Source organism: Tetrahymena thermophila (assembly GCF_000189635.1).
Source record: "Tetrahymena thermophila SB210 genomic scaffold scf_8253984, whole genome shotgun sequence".
NCBI lineage: Eukaryota > Ciliophora > Oligohymenophorea > Hymenostomatida > Tetrahymenidae > Tetrahymena > Tetrahymena thermophila.
In genome coordinates, this window is record NW_002475999.1 from 160,791 (window position 1) to 181,707 (window position 20,917).

Here is a 20,917-nt window from a genome sequence, read left to right on the forward strand (position 1 = left end):
AAAGTTTTTCAAAATTTTAATTATTTTTAAGTACTTATTTTCTCAAAAGTATAATTTAAATCATTTTTTATTTTTCTCTATTACTAAATAATTTTGATAATAACATAATTTTATAAAAAACAAAATTAACCCTTTAGTAAAATTAAATCTATTTTAGTTTAGCTTAATACATACTATATTTTGTAATCCTTAAACTTAGATAATTTTAATTAAGGATCAACTCTCCGTCAAATTTTTTATTCTTTTTAGATTATAAAAAATTTTATTTAAATAGTATGGAGGGGAGGAGAAGGGAGGGAATGTAAATACAGGTTTTTACTGTAAATATTAATTTTAATAAGCGTTATTTAATTTCTTGAAATTATAGTAAAGTATGGATAATTTTAGAACATTTTTAATATACTTTTTAACTTAACCTACCTAAAAGCGAAGTTTATTAAGAAAACTAAAAAGCTAGAATATATCAACAAATGAAAAAATTAGTCTCTATATATTATGATAATACAAAAATGCTTTTTTCTTAAAATAATAAATTCATGTATTTTAAAGTAAGATTTTGGATTTAATAAAAATTATACAAAATTTTTAAAAGTTAAAAAGTAAAATATGTAAATAGTATAAGTGATATCCGCAAGAATAATTTAAATATTAATTCTAATAAATTAATTTCCTATAATTGAAATATTAAAAATAATATGAATAAATTTTGAACAAACTCTAATGTGCTAGCTCCTTAACTAAATCTATCCAATATTGAAACTAATATAAAAAATTTAAAATATAAATAGATATATAAAAATAAAATAATTATTCTCAATATTAATACTCATATATGCAAAACATGCCCATTTTCAATAAAATTAATTTCTTAAAAAATTAATATGAAATATTTTAATAAAATACATCATTATAACATAAGGGTTTAAATGCTTTTCATAAATATAAAAAGTGTAATATTCTAATTTTACTGATGTTAGAAATTTTAAAAAATAATTCAGATAAGATAAAATTCTAACAAAAAAAGTACTTTTTATTCTAATATCAATAATAAAATACTTTACAAAATTAATACAAATTAAAAATAAAATAGATAAATAAAACAAGATATATTTGCTTGAAAATCTAAATATTAATTCTAATAAGCTTTATCTTATTCTAATATTAAAAAAAGATAATATAAATAAATTTAGAACTTATTAACACGCTCCCTCATTAACTAAATATCTAAAATAGTAACAAGTAAAGAAAACTAAAAACATTGTTAAATATGTAAATGTAAAATAATTATTCACAATATCAATTCTCATACATTCTAAATTTTCCATTTTCTATAAAAATTGTTAATAAAATAAAATACAATAAATAATCATTTAAATATTTGTCAAATATTAAAAAGTGTAATTTGATGTATTAAATAAGAAAAATTCTAAAAATTACTTCATATTAGATAAAATTCTAACAACCTAAAAGTTTTTAACATCAAAAATTATATAAATTCTGAAGAAATTAGATAAAAAATTAAAAACACTCAAAAAAAAAAATCAAAAAGAAAAAAGATCAATTATCAATTACGATGACAGAGAACAGCTATAGTAAACATTTATTTTTTACTCATTCGAAGATGAATACAGAGTAGAGCTGTCCTTTTGGAATATTGATAGGTAGTGTAGGCACTGGAAAAACAACTTTATTTAACAAGTTAGTGAATAAAAACTAAATCGATTAAGATATTGAATTTTCTGAAGCTACACACTGTATTTATGGTCAATTTGCTAATTAAAAAAAATTTAGAATAATTGATTCCTTAGGCTCGTGTGATGAAAATACAAAATCTATGAATGCTTTAAGTTTAAAATTAGCTTAGATAGAAGGAACTATTAACAGAATTTTTTTGTTAATAAAATATGAAAGATTAGGACCAATGTAAAATAAATTTTCTGAATAAATTTATTATCTTTAAGATTGGAAAAAATTCATAACTGTTGTTATAACTCACTGGGATAGAGAAGACACTCCTGAAAACAGAAAAAGTTATGAAAATATTAAAGCTATGCTAACTGATAACGATCCTGATTCTGATTTATAATATCCCTTTATTTTTGTAGGAAAAGAATCAAATAACTAGTAATTATAAGAAGTTTTTTACAATAATCTATGTTAGAGCAACCCGATAGGATTAGAAATAGAGCTGCCAAAGCTCAAATTATCTTTAAATGAAAACATGCATCTATTCATTAATCAGCAGAAATAAAAATTTAATATGATTTCAGATTCTGTTTTTAAAAAAATGATCAAACATAATTAAAACGACAAAAAAAAACTACTTGAGGATTTTATTCAAAATGTTTCTTTTGAAACTTAGAATTTAATCAATAATTTTCTTAACAAATATAGAAAAGAAATTACTGAAATTGAGATAAACCTTTATTTTCTTGAAATAAAAATGTATATATTCAAAACATTTGAGAACATTAACTCTCATTAGAACTAATCTTTCACTACTTTAAAACCTATTAACAAAAAAAAAAGATCATTTTTTTCTTCAGTTTGCAATAAATTTACTAATTTCATTAAATGAAGTTATATATATTTTATAAATTAATATTAATTTTCATTTACAGAAGCATTATTGATGTTTTGCATATAAGATATTTTATTTTCTTTTAAAATATTTTTAAATATTAATATCCCATATTTTTTAAATGTTTTGCATATAATAAATACTGTAATATTGAAATCAATTCATAAATGAAGATTAAAGAGAAATAAATATATTATTATATTGTAAATTGTTATCATATCTAAACTATTTAAAAATTTTTAATCAAATACTTATTTATGTTTAAATATTCTAAAAATGTAAATGGGATTCTATTCTTGTTAAATTTATCTAATAAATTCAAATCATTTGGAAGAAAAATGCTTTAACATAAGAATAGAGGAATAGTTGAGTAAAAATATATTATCAAAGAAAATAGATTTATTGTATGTGAGAATTTTAAGCTTAAAAATAAAAACTATGTTTGTAAAAATATATTAATAGTTAAATTTTCAAAAAGTTTGTTTGAGCTTTTAATCTAAATTAATTCCTATTTTTGTTAAAAAATTTTAATAAATAAAAAACAAGCTTGAACGAAAATGAATGAACATATGAATCAGTTGATGAAAAATAAATACAAACAAATAGATTAACTGTAAATGAGAATAATAATATTAAAAAAAAAATTTAAAAGTATTTTATTAAAAATATATTAATATTTAAATTCTAAAATTTAAGTTTGTAATAGATTTTAAAATCTGTTTTTTATTAATATTCTAATATTTCTGACCATTTAGGAAAAAAGAAAGAATAAATAATGAACTGAAAAATAGTTAAGTAAAAAAATATTATCAATAAAATATATTAACTGTTATTAAGAATCATAATCTTAATAAAGAATTTAAAAGTATTTTTTTTAAATGTATTAATATTTAAATATTCTAAAAATATAAGTTTGTAATAGAAAGTAATTAATACCTACTTTTATTATTATTATTATTATGATGAATTCTAATAAACTAAAAATAAAAAAATTGACAAATGAAGTTGAGAAAAAAAATACTATCAAAAAATTTAAAAATTGTAAGTGTAATCATTATCTTTAAAAAAAACAATTTTATAAATATTTAATATTCTATGAGTTTTTGAAAAAAATTAATTTTTATTCTTTTAATTCAAATAATTTGAAACAAAAATGAATAAGAATATGAACGGGAAATAGTTTATCAAAAAAATATTATCAAGCAATGATATTATTGTAATCTGGGAAAATAATCTTAAAAAAAAAATTTAAATAAAAGAGTTTTATTTTTAAAAAATATAAAAATTCTAAAAGTATGTGATTATTCTAATAATTTAAAACCTAATTTTAAGTAATAGGAAATGAAGCTTTCCAAACTATTATATTTATTACATAAATAAAAAATTAATTTTAAAAAACAAAAAATGAATTCAAATAACGAATATAAAAATCAATTATTTTATTCCTATAATAATAAATAAATAAATTAACTGAACCCCCCTCTTGGAGTTTTAGTTGGTTGTGTAGGAACTGGAAAGACAACTTTTTTTAATAAGGTAACTAACTAAAAGTAGTAAACCTCTGATGGTTTATCTTCAATTACAAGAAATTCATTTAGTAGTAACTCTGCCTATGGATGCAACTTTAAAATAATTGACACTCCTGGAACATAAGCTGAAGAAAATAAGCTTAATCACGCTCTAGGAATACGCTCAGCTCTAATTGAAGGACCCATAAATAGGATATTTTTGCTAGTAAAATTTGAAAGGGTTGGAGCTATGCAAAAAAATATATCAGAATTATTGTTTACTTTGTCAGAATGGAAAAATTTGATTACTATTGTTATAACTCACTGGGATAAAGAAGATACTGAATTCAATAGATAAACTTTTTTATAAGCTAAAAAAAATATTCAAGAAAATGACTCTGATTTACAAGATTCATTTATATTTGTAGGAAAAGATTCTAATCCATCACATCTATGCTAGGCTATTTACTTAAGCTTATGTCAGAACTATCCTGTTAAATTAGAAATAGATTTGACGAAATTTAAATATAAATTCGATATATATAATAATATTACTAAATATATTATGAAACAGAAAGAAATATTTAAAATTGTTCAGTAGAATATTGAGAAGGATATCATAAGCTACAATTAAGATGATAAAGATGAATTTTTGCATGCATGCATGGTAAATATATCTTAAATAGCTGAAGAAATAATTTAAGATCTTATTAAAGAGCACAGAAAAGATATGGATGAAGTACAGAGTTATATGCATTATATGGAGTTGAAATAACATTTTACTCCTATAGTTGAAAGAATCCGTAAATTAGCATCTCAAAGAATGTCATATAGCTTGTTGAATCATTCAGATCCAAGAAATTTATTTAAAAGATGCCCAAACTGTAATTTAATTTGGTTAAAAGTTGAGGGATGTGATGGAAATACAACTTGTGGTAATCGATATTTTGGAAAAGATTTTTTTTAAACTAGTAAATATTTTATGAGATATATATTTGATTGGAGAAATCTAAAGTGGGTGAAGTAATAACAAAACAAATCTTAGCAAAAAGATAATTATTAAAAAAATGATTAAGGAATAGGATGTGGGTCAACTTTTAACTGGGGAGAAGCACCTATAATTGGTTAAGAAATTCTTTAATAACTTAAAGATGCTGGAATAAACGATATGATGTTTGATGCTATGGAAGAAAAATAAATTTAATCCTTCAATTTTTAAATATAGTATGAAAGTTAAAGAAGCAGAGTCCAATACTTATGAATAAAAAGCTAACATAGAAATATAAATTAAATAATATGTTGAATATATATTTGTTTATCAAATCTGTTTTATTTTAAATGTAACTTTTTTTGCTAATTTTATTTTAATATTCTTACAAAAATATAAATTTTCATTTTATTGATTTTAAAATTCAATTGTGATCTTTAACTTTATTTAAAGTGCAGTATTATATATATGTATTTAGTACCCTAAGGTACTGCTTTTTTCAAGGCTATATACATGAATGTTAACAAGTTATATATGAAGAAAGTTAAAATTTCCATAAAATATAAATAATTATTATTGTACACTTTTTATACAATACATAATAAAAATTAATTAAATCAATATTCTTTTAATACTGCTAGCGAAGATAAATATTTTTAAATTCTTAATTATTTTTTAATAATACTTCGATTGATATAAATCCTGCAATTGAAATAACTTAAAACCAAGTAAATAATATTACAAAATATGTAATAGCTACATATACTAAATAGATTTAATCAAAATCTACTAATATTTATTTAAAAATTTTGTTAATTTAACCTTTTTCAAATTTAAATAACCTTTAAATCAACAAGAGTAGCACATTCTTTAAGCTTAGATTTTATAATAGCTATTTAATGAGGATTTATAGTCTCCCTTTATTATATTTAGTATATTTTGGAAATGTAAAAAAATATATATTTACTTGAAATAAAGTTGAACCACTGACAATTTACTTTAAACAAGCTATGTTGCTATATCATATGCTCCTTAGTTATCTATTCGTCTAAATTAACTGATAAAAATATAATTTATTCTTTTATGATTTTAATTTATTTCTGATAAAAATAATAGATTATAAAATTAATTTCATAATAATTATTACAACATTTAAAAATATTATTACTTTGGTAAAAATTCTGTCATACTATAAATAGGACTTTTATATCTTCCAATATTATAAGTTATTTTAATAAATCTGCATCTTTAATTTATATAAATTTACTTTGTTTAAATGGTAAAAATAAAGTTTTATTTATTAAATAAAAAAAACATTAATTACACCATTGGTATTATAAATCCAAAATGAATTGTTAAGATTCTTAGGCTTTTAATCCTGTTGAGTGATTGCAATAAACCAGATGCGCCTTCTTAGTTTATAGGTTATTAGCTTTTTTTGAAAAGAATAAACATTTATTAAAATTATTATTAATTTAAATCTAGTATTTAAAATTTTTCAAAATGTAAAAATATTTAAAAATATAAAATTTAAAGGGAGGAGTGAAATTGATATGCGAGCATGATTTTTAATATTATAATTGAAGTAAATAAATTATTCAAAATAATTTTTATTTTTTTTAAATATTAGAGCACTCTTTCATTATATATTTTTTGAATTAAATAAATTTATGTTTTTTCAATCAAACATTCATCCTTAGATATATAAAATTTTGTATTTATTTTATAAAATAACTTAAGAATATCTAATATCCTTCATGTAAAAATATTATTTTTAACAAATTATTTACTTTAACTTTATTTCTAAAATATTTAATCCCAAGCAATTAGAGAGGCCTAAACCTAATTAAATAGCTCCTATATCTGCTATTCTATTATATCTTTTATTTTAAATAAATATTATACTTTCATATTTCTTTAAATATTTAAATTGAAATAAAATAAAATATACTCATATAATAAATAAATGTAAATATTAACTCTTAATTTTATCCAGACAAGTCAACAAATAAGTTTTTTAAACTTTTGCATTTACTTAAACCAATACCAAAAGCATAACATGCTTAATTTCCTATATTATTGTACCTTTTTTTTTATTATTATGAAACTTCAAAATGGAATTATAAAATTAAGTAAATTTTATTAAAAAGTAATAATTTTATATTTTAAAATATCAAAAATAATTATTTTTATATTTAATATTCCTTCAATATCTTTTTAAAGTGCAACTTGCTATTATATTTCTAAAAATTAAAGTTATTTTTAAAAAAATAATTTAATAATTAATTAAAAAATAATAAAGCTAATACAAACTTTTATTTACTACTTAAAAATTTTTTTTTAAATATTAAACTTAGTTTTATTTTACTATATTTGAAGGTTTTTTATAGCATTCAATGTAATAAATAAATTTTAAATGTAAAAATTTGTTCAAACATTTAAAAAAATAATGGTAAGATTATTATTTTCATTTAAAACACTTTAAATAATTCTAATTAAAAAATCATCATTACAATTATTTATTAATAAAAATTTTCATTATAAATTTATTTTTTACTTTAAATAAAGTTTAATATCGCTTAGTTTTGAGCATTCACCTATTCCTTCAGCTAATCCTATAGCTCCCTTATCAAATAAGCTGTTGTTTCTGAAATTATAAATTTAAAAAACATAGTTATGAAAATTAATAATAAAAACAAATACTTTAAATTCAAAATTAATGACTACAAACTGATACAATTTTTTAGTTATTTAGCAAGGTTGATAACGCCAGTTGATCCTATTGAGTTATATCTAAATATTATTTAAATTAGTATTATTTTTTTAATAAAATTGTAGTTGATATAAAATTTAAAAGAAATAAATATAATTTTTAAACTAATTAAAAAACCTCAAATTAATTTCTAAATGCTCTAAATTTGAACATTATGCTAATCCTATTCCCAATTCTTATGCTCCTACTTCACCAATATAATTATAACTGTTTTTTTTAAAGCAAATCATAAAATCATAATTTAAAAAGTATTGTAAATATATATAAATTCAATAATAGTTATTTAAAATAGGTGAAAAAATACCCATAGCAATCACTAGATAATATGATAATTAATTTTTAGAGATTTTTGGACTGGCTTAAAGATTGGCTTATGTAAAGTGCTCCATCTTATCGTATTTTGTTGAAGCTATAATAAAATATTAATTGTTTATAATAATAAATAAATTTTTATAATTATTAAATTTAAAAAAATAGCTCATTTATTTGAAAAATTGAACCATAAATGACCTCTAATGTTTTATAATACACATTTTATCTTATATAATATCATAGTAAATAATTTTGTTTATTACCTTAAATCAAATTTTAATATTTCAAGACTTTTATATTTTTCTAATTATTTCCCTAACATCTAAGCTTGACTGGCATCATAATTTTTTCCTCTAAATATATAAATAATATGTTTAATTATTTTTAAAAATATATTTTATATAAAATTTTAATATATTTTTTTATATTTCGTATTTAAATTATTAATATACTTAAATTCTAACAATAGGTTATCTATGTCATAAAAATTAGATCTCAAAAACTTTTTTTTAAAAAAATTAAATTTTAATTTAAAATCTATTAAAAAATATGTATTACATCATATAGACTATCTATTTTGTTAATTTTTGAAGACATTTTTTTAATTCTATTTCTTTTAGCGTTTAGACAGACCTTATATTTAGAAATTTTTTCAATTATGAGAACATATAATAAAATCAAAACAGCACATTAAAAATAAATAAATGAAATCTTATAAATAAAATACAGTCATTTATTTATCTATTAATAGTAAACAAAATTTATGTTTTCAATAAAGAAAAAATGAAATATTTTATTTTTACAAAATTTCATAAATAATTTATTTTCTAAAAAAACTAGATATATCATTATTTCATTAATTTTTCATTAATTCAAAATAGAACTTAAATTTTAGTAACTTTGAAAATAAGCAAAATAGATAAAAGAAAAAAGTGAGATTAATTATTTTTCAACTACCAATTCAAAAGTTTGAAGTAATTAGTTAAATTTCATGGCTTGTCCATTTCTTGATATTTTAATTCAAAATAATTTTCATAAGAAAATTTAACTTTAAAAAATATAAATTAATAAAAGAAAGTTTTTCTTTTAAAAAATATTTTTGATTAATTTTTATATTTTAAAAGAAATTAGAATATTAAAAAGAATATTTTTTAAATTAATAATAAATAATAATATGATACCAAATAAGCCTTTTTTTGAGATTTATTTTAATTTTTAAAATAAAATTTAGAATATATTTTTTTATGCAAAAGAAATTTTTATAACATAATATTTTTAAAAAAATGATTTTGTTGAATAAATATTTTAAATGATGATTTTTATATTGTAATTTTTTGTTATACTAAAAGAGTAGATATAATTAAATTGTAGTTCTGTCAGAATATATTTAATCTCCCGCAAAAATTTCTTCAAATTAAATAAATTTTGCATGTATCTCATTTATTAAAAAATAAGGTTCAATTAATAATAACAAATATTTTACTACTATTACTTTATACTATTTGCTTTTACTAGAAAATAGAATTTAGGCTTAAAACAAATTTATTTTCTATTATATAATTCATATTTCTATTATTCTCTATTATTGAAACCTACTTACTGAAATGCTGAATAACTAAAATGATTATAAAGTTATTAAATACAAAAATAAATTTGGTGAGGATTGCGAACTAAGGCCAAGTGAAGAGTAATTGAAAATTATTACATCAGAATTAAGGCAAGATCAAAAGATTATTGCGTGTGCTGGTTCTGGAAAAACTACTACTTTAGTTGCTAGACTTAAATATTTGATAGATCACGGTGTTTCACCTGAATCAATCATCATTAGTACTTTCAATGTAGAAGCTGGAAGAAATATTCAAAGTAGAGCGATGGAATTGATTGGAGAATAATCTGCTAAAAAATTAGATATTGGAAATATTGATAAAATAGCTTTCCGTCTTTATTTTTAATATATAAAAAATAGCTAAAATGCTTAGTTTAAGCAGTTTGGGCTTAGTGTGAAAGAGTATTGTTATGAATTATTTAAGTTTTTATAAACAAGAGATGGAATAAAATATGTTTTAGACAGATATAAATATTTCTTTTTTGATGAGTTTTAAGATGTTAATTAACTACAATATGATATATTGATGCTATTTAAAAAGCATGGATGCTTCTTAGTTGTTATAGGTAAATTAATCATTAAAAAGTCTTAAAATATCTCATTTATATTTTGAAGATAAAAGAACAAGCATAAAATAATATATTCTAAATAAATAAAAGTGTTTAATTAATTAATTGTTTTATTAGGGGATGATGCTTAAAATATATATGGATGGAGAGATTCGAGAATAGATATTATATAAACAAGAATCGATGAGGATATTAAAAAGTTTTAGGGAGCTCACATTAAAACATATATGCTTTCTACTAACTATAGATGCTCAAAACCTATCACTTTATTTTCTAATTCTATTATAGCTACTTCTAAAAATTTGATTTAAAAAAGTATGAGATATTTAGTCAAAGAAGAAGGTAAATAATATCTATTAGTTGAGTAGAATTAAAAAAATAAAACCCTTTTTTAATTAATAATAGGAGTGATTGAACTTAAACCATACTTGTAATGCTTTAAAGGATTATATAATTAGAATGAAGAAATAATCTCTCAGATAAAAAGTAAACTTAAAAGATATTAACTAAAAGATATAGCTATATTATGCTCAACAAATTAGCCACTCAAGTTTTTTGAAGAGGCTCTTGAAAAGCATAACGAAAAAAGCAGTTTAAAACTGAATTATATGAGTATGATAGGCAATAACTCCAGTATTTATGGAGGTAAAACCAACTAAAGCGAACTATTAAAATAAGATAGAATTACTTTAAGCACTATACATAGGGCAAAAGGTCTCGAATGGAAAGTGGTATTTTTCATTGGTGTAAATGATGAGTTTTTTCCTAATAACTTCCTAAGAGATCCTTCCAACTCTCTTACCAGATTAGAAGAATGTAGAAGATTGTTTTATGTAGGAGCTACAAGAGCCATAAATGAACTTTATTTCGCTATGGTTAAAAATAATAAATGTCATAAAGTAAAAGCATAATAAATTAATTATTTAAAAAGCATTCATTCAAAAAAATAAATATAAATAAAAAGGTATGTAGATTTTTTAGTGGAATCAATGCAGAATTATATGAAAGAGATATAGATATTACAGATAATGATATGATAGTCGAAGAAGGTATCTAATATTTCATTTTTTTATGTTTTAAAGAGACATTTAAAGTTTAACTTTTAGATTTTAAAATGAAATAATCTAATTTAATTTAATTAATTTTGAAAAAAATTTCCAAAAAATTATTAACTTTTATGAAGAAAATATAAAAAAGGATTTTGAAAGAGATGTCTAAGTGACTAAAATCATAGAGCAGATGGACCACAAAGATTTAAGTGAAGCTGATTAATTTTTATAAAATGTGGAGGAATTAGAAATTCGTTAAATACATCCAAAGAGCAATTTAAATGAATCTGAAATAAGAAATAATAACTTGTTTGTAGATTTAGGTTTATATATCGACTTGTAGTTTATCTTTATTGTTATATATTTTTGATTTCTTTCTATTATAAAATTTAGGCTAATATAAAGAACTCTTGCAGAATAGCTCAATGCTGAAAACGGTTACTCTTATGAATATGCTTAGATAGTTCTATTTTCTATTTTTTGGAGATCAGATAAGGCAGAATTTATTTCAAAATATAGCACTTTTTTTAACAATAAAATGCTTGATTTCTCCGATATTGAAGATGAAGAGGATTTCATAGAGGCATTCAATTTATTCTATAAATTTGGAAAAGTAGATAGAATTTAGTAAAACATAAAACTCAATGGATTTGAAATTTAAACCCTTAGTACTATTTACTAAATATTGAAAGAGTATACACAAAAATACAATATAGAATACAGGTAGGATTTTATTTGAATTAATTTATTTTTATTACTTTTTAATGTTATTTTTATTTAGTGTTATCACTCACTAAGTCGAGGAATTAAATGCCATAGCTAAAGAGTATTTTCCTGAAGATTATAATAAAGAACCTTATATGAATAGTTATAAAAAGTTTATGAATCCTTAATTAAAATGTAACAATATACTTTTTGATATTTATTAAGTCAGTAAATGTGGTCAGTTATTTGATATGACTAGGAGAGTCCTTTATAGGAATGATTTTTAAACTCTGAACCCTAAAAATATTTAAGATAACTTGAATAATTTTGTAAAATACCTTTAATCTTTTAACTATGAGAAGATAAAAGTAAAATCAGTCATAACTCATGGCTTAAACTTAAAAGGAGAAATAGATTTACTAGCAGATGATACAATATATGAAATAAAGGCTTCTTAGTTTTAATCTATCTCAAAGGAGTATATTCTCTAAGTAAATACTAATTTTTTTCTTTTTATTTTTTAGTTTTTAAATTTACTTTTTTAGGTTTTAGCCTATGCAGCTTTGCTTAGGGTTGCACAAAATGTAGAAGTCAATCATATTGTATTTTATAACCCTTTAATTGGAAAGATATATAAATATAGTATCTCTAATTGGCCTTATGCTTAGTAATACATTAAATTCTTAACTGATAAATCACTGTAACTAGCTAATTCAAAGAAAAAAGTACTTGAACAAAGTGAGGCTGAAGAAAAATAACAACTAGTTAACTTGAATCAAAATAAAGCAAATAATTCTCAGTAAAATAATAACTAAGATAAGACCTAGGACACAAATAGTCAAACTACTAATTTTAATGAAATTGGTGATTTAATTTAGTAAAAACTTCAGGAGGAAAAATTATAGTCGAAGCCATTATTTAATGTATCTGAATTCAGCTAACCATAAAACAGGCCAAGATCTCTATTTACAAAACAAACTGTTTCAATAAAATCATCAACTGAATAAAAAAGCACAAGCACTGTATCTGGATATAGAAATTAGGTTCCAGATTAGGGAGAAAACAAAAAGCCAAAAAATGTTTATAGAGACTTTAAGAAATTTGTAAAGAATGAATAAATTGCATTATTAAAATAAAATATAAAATAAACTAAAATAATTGTAGAAAGTGATCAAAGCTCTGAAAACGATGACATAGAAGAATATTCTTCTCTTAATATCAAAAAAATTAGCAAAAATTAAATTTCTAGTTCTAATCTATAAAAAAATGTACTTCCGAAATCTACTCAGAATATTTTATCATAATTAGATGATATTGAAGAAGTTTCTTCCAAATTTATATAAATAGACTGATTACTTACAAATTTTTTCTAACTAATAATCAAAGCATACTTTTGCTGAGCTCTCTTTCAATTATTCGTAATAGAGAGTTTTTAATATAAATATTAATGTAAACTGTATATATTATTTTGTCATATAAAATTAAATAGTTATTTAGGCTTATTTATTTATTTATAGCAATCAGAATATACTAAATAATAAATAGATCATTATCATATTCCAAAATATTAAATAATTTTAATATGAACTAAATTATGCAATTCTCAATTTTTTTCCAAAAAATATTTTAGTATTTAAATTTATTTAATAGTAGACATTTAAGGAAGATGAGTGAATAAACATTTTAATTTTATAGACTTAGGTGATGATTTAGATAGGGGAGTTCTTTTGTTAATTAATAGGCAGAATATATAAAAAGTGTAATTAAACTATTACGAATATGAAGTCACAAAATAATAATATATATCATCGTCATAGTTTTTAAAAATTTATGCGTTCCCTTTTAATTAAATATTGAGTAAGTATTTTATAAGTATTAATTAAATAAGGGCAAATAATCTGTTTTTGCAAAAATCTAAATTTTATAAAGAAATTAAAATCCATTGAAGATTAATAAAAATTATTCAACCATTAAAATTTTATAAAATTTATTAAAAACTTTTCATATCTAATATATAATATTATTGTTTCAGATTAATTCATTACAAAAAAGATTGTGAATCTAAAAAATATATTTGTTTTTTTTTTTGTTTGGTTAAGATTTTTAAGTAGTTATTTACATTTTTTTCATTGTTGCTCTACCGTTCTAATAAATCTTTAAATTGATGATTTTTACTTAATTAATACTTGATTAAGAGTAAAAGCTAATTAAAAAAGTTTTGTAAACAAAAAAGAATTAAAATTGAGTTTTTAAGATCATTCAAAAGTAAAATACTCAGCATTAATATTTTATTAGCTGGAATGAATCCAAATAAGCTCTTATTAGTATTTCTACTACTTTAAAATATCATAAATGAAGTTTAATCATAATAAAATAACTCTTCTATGGATAAAACTTAATCAAAATAACACAGAAATTTAGCACAATAACTCCAACCAATTAGAGTCTCAGTTGATTATAGCTAATTTGACTAATATTTTGTAAGTTAATCTGATAGAGATTATGTTAGAAAGATATTTGGATTCTTTTAGAGTTTTGCTAGTAGCTTAATTAGCGTAGTACCACGATAATCTAGTATTGCAAATAATGGGATTATTTGGTGTGGTTCAACATTTATAGGGGCTCATAATGCTATTTTTGGCTATTAAAATACAGATTTTTAAATTGTTATATCAGCTACTTAAAGCATATTTATTTCTTCTAGAGTATCTTATCGTATGATTTTAATTTAACACAGTTTATTATTTTAACAAATAATCTTTTCGGATTTAAAATGTGTTGATATCATTTTAAATACCTTCTTTATTTAGCATAAATATGGAGATTAACTTTTATGTTTGTTTAGAATTAATATAATAAAAGAAATGTATAAGAGTAGGCTAAATAAATTTTCTTTAATTTGATATCCATGAAATTAAGCTTAATCTAAAATATAATCTCTATTAGAATTCAATTGATAATTTTAGGGACAAAGAATAAAATAAAAAAAACATTTAGTTAGATCATATTAATTTTTATGGAAATTTAATATATTTTTATTTATTAAAAAAGATGTTTGTAATTGGGACTCAAACTATCGTCCAATTTTGATGGAAGTTCGATACTTAATGAGAAAATTTCGCTAAAGTACTGTAGCAAACGATATAAACTAGCTAAAAAGAGCTTTTATGTATGAAGGATTATGGAATAAAGATCGTTTCACATATTGGCGAAATCCTTTTACTCCTCCAGACGGAGATCTAACAAACAGATAGCCTTATAATGTGAATACTGATTTATATGTTTCTTAACCTGCTAATGGAGGCGGCTTAAATTATTTTCTAAAAGGACCAAATGTGTAATAGCTTGTTAGAAAGCATTTTAATTGTCCTACAGCCATAGGTTTATAAGTACTCAACTAGGTATATTATTGATATTTTATTTTAATTGTAGATTTAATAAATATTTAATATAGTAAGACTTAGCTAATTTTTTACCTAATGATTTATTTAGTACTTATGCAGATTAGTCAGGAGATAATTTAGATAATTTCATTTTTTCATAATTTGATGTTGCTATTCTAAGAGATATGGGAAATTATGAATAAATTAATGACGGTATAGCAGATACTATACTATGGGGATAAAATATGGGGTGTGATTTTTTAAATAACCGCTGTGATGATTTGATTAAAACTTCAATAAAATAAGATGGTAATCTTTACTAGTGTAATCAGTTTTCAACAGGTAAATTTTAACAAAGCTAATAAGTTATTTAAAATCAAATTAACTCTGGATAATGCCCATATATATAAGATTCTAACACTATTAGCTGTCTGAATGTGAACAATAACTCCTAAGCTAATTTATTTGGAGAAACTTATGGTAGCTTTAGTAAATGTTTTCAATCAAACATATTATAAAAGAGTAACTTAATTAATTCAGAAAAATTAATGTAGAATTTGTTTTTTTATCAAAATAATAGCTTCGGCTCCTCCCACTATAAATCCTCCTATAAGATGTCTTTATACTTAATGTGATATATCAAAAACATATATAACAATATAGTTACCTTCAGGTGAATACTTTGTTTGCAAAGAACCTTATTAAATTTTAACTATAAATACTGATTCTTACTAAGGGACTATAAACTGTCCTTCTAATTTCTTATAATTTTGCTATGGAGCTGCATGCCCTAATAATTGCAATCAAAAAGGCTATTGCCAAAATGTAAATTTTATTAAAAATCTAATTAATAATATTGATACTTATAAGAAAAAAATGAATAACTTATCAAAAATCTCTACAAATTTAGAGGAAATAATTTATATTGATGAGCTTATAAATTTGTATCAACGATTAATTATTTCAATTTTTACATATGAAATTATCAGATAAACACTGACTGAATAAAGTGCTTTCTTTAATTTTTTATAAAAAAAAATAATGATAAATTTAGAATGAATGTAATAGTCAACTGCTCACCCCCCTTTTTGGTTGTTTTTATCTGAAATACTATCAAACTATTTTGATTTAAAAAAATGATTATTTATTTAAATATCATAAAAAAATATTCAAATTAATAAAATTTATATTATCTAAATTTTATACATTACAAAATAATAAATAATAAAGGGAAAATGTAATTGTAAAAATGGCTTTTAGGGTGATGATTGCTCAATTTAATGCCCACTTAACAATTGTACCTGTCAATCTCCTTGCGTAAATTGCAGAGGATCATCAACATGGTGCACATCGTGCTTAGCTGGATATAAATTAATAGCAGAAAAAGGTACCTGCTAGAAATAATGTGATAATTCATGTTTAGAATGTAATTTACCAGTAAATCCTACTTCTTGCACTTCCTGCAAAGATGGATTTTATTTGTATCAAGGTTAATGCTTTTAATGCTAATCCCCATGCTAAACTTGCAGTTAATCAAGAAACAATTGTTTAACTTGTATAAATAATTACACTTTAAATCACCTTTAAAATGTGTGTAATCCTATTTGCTATGGCGCTTGTAAAGAGTGTATTTTACCTTAATAAAAAAACTCATGCAAATCGTGTTTTGATTAAAATTACTTATCTTAATAAGGTGAATGCTTACCTTGCAGCTCGTAGTGTTTAAATTGTCTTGGAGATTCTAATATTTGTACTAAATGTTATCCAGGGTATATTCTAAACCCCTTAACTTTTTAATGTAATCCTATTTGTGCTCAAAATTGTTTAACTTGTACTGAACCACTTTCTCCTTTATCGTGTACTTCTTGCGAATAAGGATATTATTTAAATAATAACAGTTGCTTAAGCTGCCTTTCAATAACAGATTTTACTAAAACAGTTCCTAATGAATGTAATGGGTTGTTTTTGTTTAACTCTGACTGCAATTCAAGATGCAAAGTATGCTTAGCTACAGATATAAAATTTTGCTTAAATTGCTCTGATTAGACTACAAAAACACCTTATTGTGATTGCCCTTCAAATTCTATATTTTTAAATGGTTTATGCAGATCTTGCCCATCTTAATAGTTTTTTGATTTGGCATCATCAAGCTGCTTGAAGTGTCATCCTTCATGTTAATCCTGTTTCGGAATTAAATCTAATTAATGTTACACTTGTTTTGTTTAGAATGGTATGGAATTTAATTCAAACTCTAATTCATGCTCTTGCAGCGATAAGGATTCAGTTTTAATGATCAATACATTAAGCAATCAGCAATAAACTGCAGTTTGCAAATAAGGTATGGGAGTAAACTTTACAAGATTTTATCCAAATTACTAGTCTCAATACTAAATGTTCTAAGCTACTTTTACAATGAATCTCTAATAAAATATTTAAAACTCTAACATTTAATAATCTTTTAAATTTTATATCCCAGAAATTCAATCATCAAGCTATGAAATAAAGATCGAAGCTATTTAAAAAAATTAAATTTTATTTTAGATTTTTCAAAAGAAAAGTTTCCATGCAAATTAATTAGTTATTACTGTTTCAAGCACAACTTAAATTTCATCTACAGAAAATATTCTTTTGAAACCATCTCTATTAAATAAAAGCTTTACACTGTAAATTGGTCCTGTATTTATAGATAGTAGTAGTGGATCAGGTTAAAATAGTGGAGGTATTAGCGATAAATTAGATTAAATTGTGGGATTTGTTAATTACAATTAATAAGTTACAAATTCAATAAATTTTTTAAATTAGTTTTCAATATTTCTTCACTTAGTAAACACAATATAACCTAGTGCTTTATTTATAACAATTAATACATCTTTACCTCCTCTCTTTTATACATTATAAAGAGTGATGGGTACTTTTGTCTATTAAAATGTGCCAGAATAGAGCGTTTACAGAGCAGATCCAAAAGATTGTAAGTTAAGTTATCTCACAATAGATTACTGCGATTTAGAAAACTAAAATCCTCAACCTTATAATTAATTCCAAAGACTAGGATTTAGCACAGGATTCTTTTTAAATATTCAAAACTTTTTAAACTAAACTATAATAGGAGGATGTATATTCTTATTAACTAAATATCTATTATAATTTTATAATGAAGATCTATCAACCTTAAAAGATTTAACAAAAAGTTAATACTAAAATCTCACAGTTGAAGAAATGAAACACAATCCAAATTTAATCTAATAATAGAAACAAATTCAGTAGTTGAGAAGATTTAGTGGTGTTCCTTTTGGGTATTCAAATAAAAAATTACATCTGGTGATATAATTTTTACATGTAAAATCGTTTGACTACTTTTTTTCAACGTTTGAGGCTAATTTATTAATCTTTTCAGTTTCTGCTCATCTTTTTATAAGAGTAAATATATTTGACCCAGAAGTACAATAAAATGCCCTTGTTAGAATATCTACCTATGTTTTTATTATAAGTTTCATATTCTTAGTAAACTTACTAAATCAAGGATATATTTGCATAAACAAATCTGATAATCTTGATGTGATAACAGAAAATTTGAGTAATGAATTAAAAATGAATGCAGGATACTTTTGTAAAAATTTCCATCTTTTAAATTTCTTAAAAAAATGGCTTGTTTGTTGCTTACATGTAGAATTATATTATTATCCAAAAGTTCTAATTATAGCAGTAATAGTAATTTATTCTTTTGGAGTTTTATTAGAAGTTTTTTTCAGACCTTTTCAAAAAACCTATCAAAATTTAGTAAGAATAGTTGGGGATTTAACATTTGCTTTTGTTTATTTTTGTACTCTTCGTACTCACCAAATTTATTTAAGCTTGCAACTCTAAGCAGAATTAAATTAAAATGATGTTAACTAGTTTAGCTTATGGGGTTTAATTGCAACCTTTTCTTTAATAGGTTATAATGGCTTATATTTGATTCTATATATAATAAATTTATCAGTTATTCTTTATTCAAAACTTTGTAAAAATTTTTTTACTAAGTATCGCGAAATAAGTTTAGAGTTAGGTTAAACTACAAAATCTTCATATAAGTAAAAATAACTTCATAAAAAATTAACAAGCTCCTTAGCACATAAAGAAACAATTGAAAATAATAATGCAGCCATATTTGATTTGAATTGCTCTATATATTCAAACTCATAGTTTAATGACCAATACATTTTCTAAAAATCTGATAGAAGTAATAAAAATAATAATAAAATTAACTTAAAAAAATAATAAAATAATAATTAGCATAGTTAAAAACCATAAAAGACAAACAAGATAAAAATTAAAATAGATAAATATGGAAATATTTGCAATAAAAATTTAGAAAAGTTTGGAGTCCCTATATATCCATAAAGAGATCATTTAAGTAATGATCAATTATGATTTAATTTAATAAAATTTTCATTCATTAATAAATTAACTGTAAGAAATCTATAAAACTAAAATTTTTCATATTTTTATAAATAATTAAATAATTTTAAGATATTTATAATGTATTAATTTTATTTCAATTTTATTAAGTCTAAAATCAATTTAAATTAAAAAAGTTTGACAAAAAATTTTAATAAAAAATTGTATAATTTAAATTTATTTATAATGTATTAAATATATTTCAATTTTATTAAGTTAATACCCTGTTTTAATTCAAAAATTTATACAAAAAATTTGTAATAAAAATTTCATTTTAGAAAATATCAAATAAAAATATATAAAAATTATAAATAATTAAGTATAGTTAACTTATGCTATTCAAGCAATAATAATTTTTAATAGATTAAACAGTTTTAAGAAATCATTTGATTAAAAAAATTTAAATAAAACTTTTAAATTTCTTTTTGGCTTAACTTAAATTGGTATATTTTAAAATGATGCCTTCAGTACTTTATTCTAAAAGATATTTCAAAATTAAAATATATATTTTCAATTTCGCATTTTCTTTCTTAACTGAATATAATTAAAATCATATTATTTCAATTATCTCTTTATTTATTTTCAATGATTAAAAAAAATCTAATTGAATTGAATTTTTATATTTATTTTTCTTTTTTTCTTTATTTTTTTTGAAATAAATTTAATGAAATTTTAAATATAATAAGCATTTTTTGTTTTATTTAAAAATTAATAATTTTCATTTTCATTTTCATTGAAAATGAATTAAGAAAATATTTATTTATATTCATAAATAAAAATATATTATAATGATTTTAAAAATATTGAATTTAAGATTCAAGAATTGTTTAAGATTAATAGGTGAAAATGAAATAAAAACAAAATTTTAATAACAACATAAATTTAAAATTTATAATAAAAGTATATGAAGAAAGTTTTAATTGATAACCATTTATAACTCAAATTCTAATTTATTAAATTAAAAATGAAACAAATTATGCTTAAATTAAGATTTTTTTTATCATTC

General features: G+C 21.1%; 5 protein-coding genes across 5 annotated transcripts; 4 read left to right on the forward strand and 1 right to left on the reverse strand. All coding sequences in view use genetic code 6, as the record gives it.

The window, feature by feature from the left end:
• Nucleotides 1-1,573: 1,573 nt before the first annotated feature.
• Nucleotides 1,574-2,578, forward strand: TTHERM_00864920 (50S ribosome-binding GTPase; the record flags this gene model as incomplete). The annotated part of the gene is made up of 1 exon (XM_001026732.2): nucleotides 1,574-2,578. One exon carries the CDS (start codon nucleotides 1,574-1,576, stop codon nucleotides 2,576-2,578), a length of 1,005 nt encoding a protein of 334 aa, XP_001026732.2.
• A 1,407-nt stretch (nucleotides 2,579-3,985) lies between these two features.
• On the forward strand, nucleotides 3,986-5,350 carry TTHERM_00864910 (signal recognition particle receptor beta subunit; the record flags this gene model as incomplete). The annotated part of the gene is made up of 1 exon (XM_001026731.1): nucleotides 3,986-5,350. The coding sequence occupies one exon, from the start codon at nucleotides 3,986-3,988 to the stop codon at nucleotides 5,348-5,350; it is 1,365 nt and encodes a 454-aa protein (XP_001026731.1).
• Nucleotides 5,351-5,904: 554 nt separating this feature from the next.
• On the reverse strand, nucleotides 5,905-8,759 carry TTHERM_00864900 (kinase domain protein; the record flags this gene model as incomplete). Its single annotated transcript, XM_001026730.2, has 13 exons — nucleotides 5,905-5,995; nucleotides 6,045-6,134; nucleotides 6,246-6,323; nucleotides 6,402-6,509; nucleotides 6,868-6,957; nucleotides 7,058-7,162; nucleotides 7,635-7,724; nucleotides 7,781-7,870; nucleotides 7,968-8,057; nucleotides 8,155-8,259; nucleotides 8,426-8,515; nucleotides 8,615-8,664; nucleotides 8,721-8,759. The coding sequence occupies 13 exons, from the start codon at nucleotides 8,757-8,759 to the stop codon at nucleotides 5,905-5,907; spliced, it is 1,116 nt and encodes a 371-aa protein (XP_001026730.2).
• A 1,007-nt stretch (nucleotides 8,760-9,766) lies between these two features.
• TTHERM_00864890 (UvrD/REP helicase family protein) lies at nucleotides 9,767-13,443 on the forward strand (the record flags this gene model as incomplete). Its single annotated transcript, XM_001026729.3, has 7 exons — nucleotides 9,767-10,334; nucleotides 10,455-10,679; nucleotides 10,743-11,236; nucleotides 11,302-11,386; nucleotides 11,521-11,725; nucleotides 11,780-12,109; nucleotides 12,168-13,443. 7 exons carry the CDS (start codon nucleotides 9,767-9,769, stop codon nucleotides 13,441-13,443), a joined length of 3,183 nt encoding a protein of 1,060 aa, XP_001026729.2.
• Nucleotides 13,444-14,391: 948 nt separating this feature from the next.
• TTHERM_00864880 (leishmanolysin family protein) lies at nucleotides 14,392-19,884 on the forward strand (the record flags this gene model as incomplete). The annotated part of the gene is made up of 5 exons (XM_001026728.2): nucleotides 14,392-14,806; nucleotides 15,143-15,492; nucleotides 15,546-15,963; nucleotides 16,055-16,299; nucleotides 16,705-19,884. 5 exons carry the CDS (start codon nucleotides 14,392-14,394, stop codon nucleotides 19,882-19,884), a joined length of 4,608 nt encoding a protein of 1,535 aa, XP_001026728.2.
• Nucleotides 19,885-20,917: the final 1,033 nt, after the last annotated feature.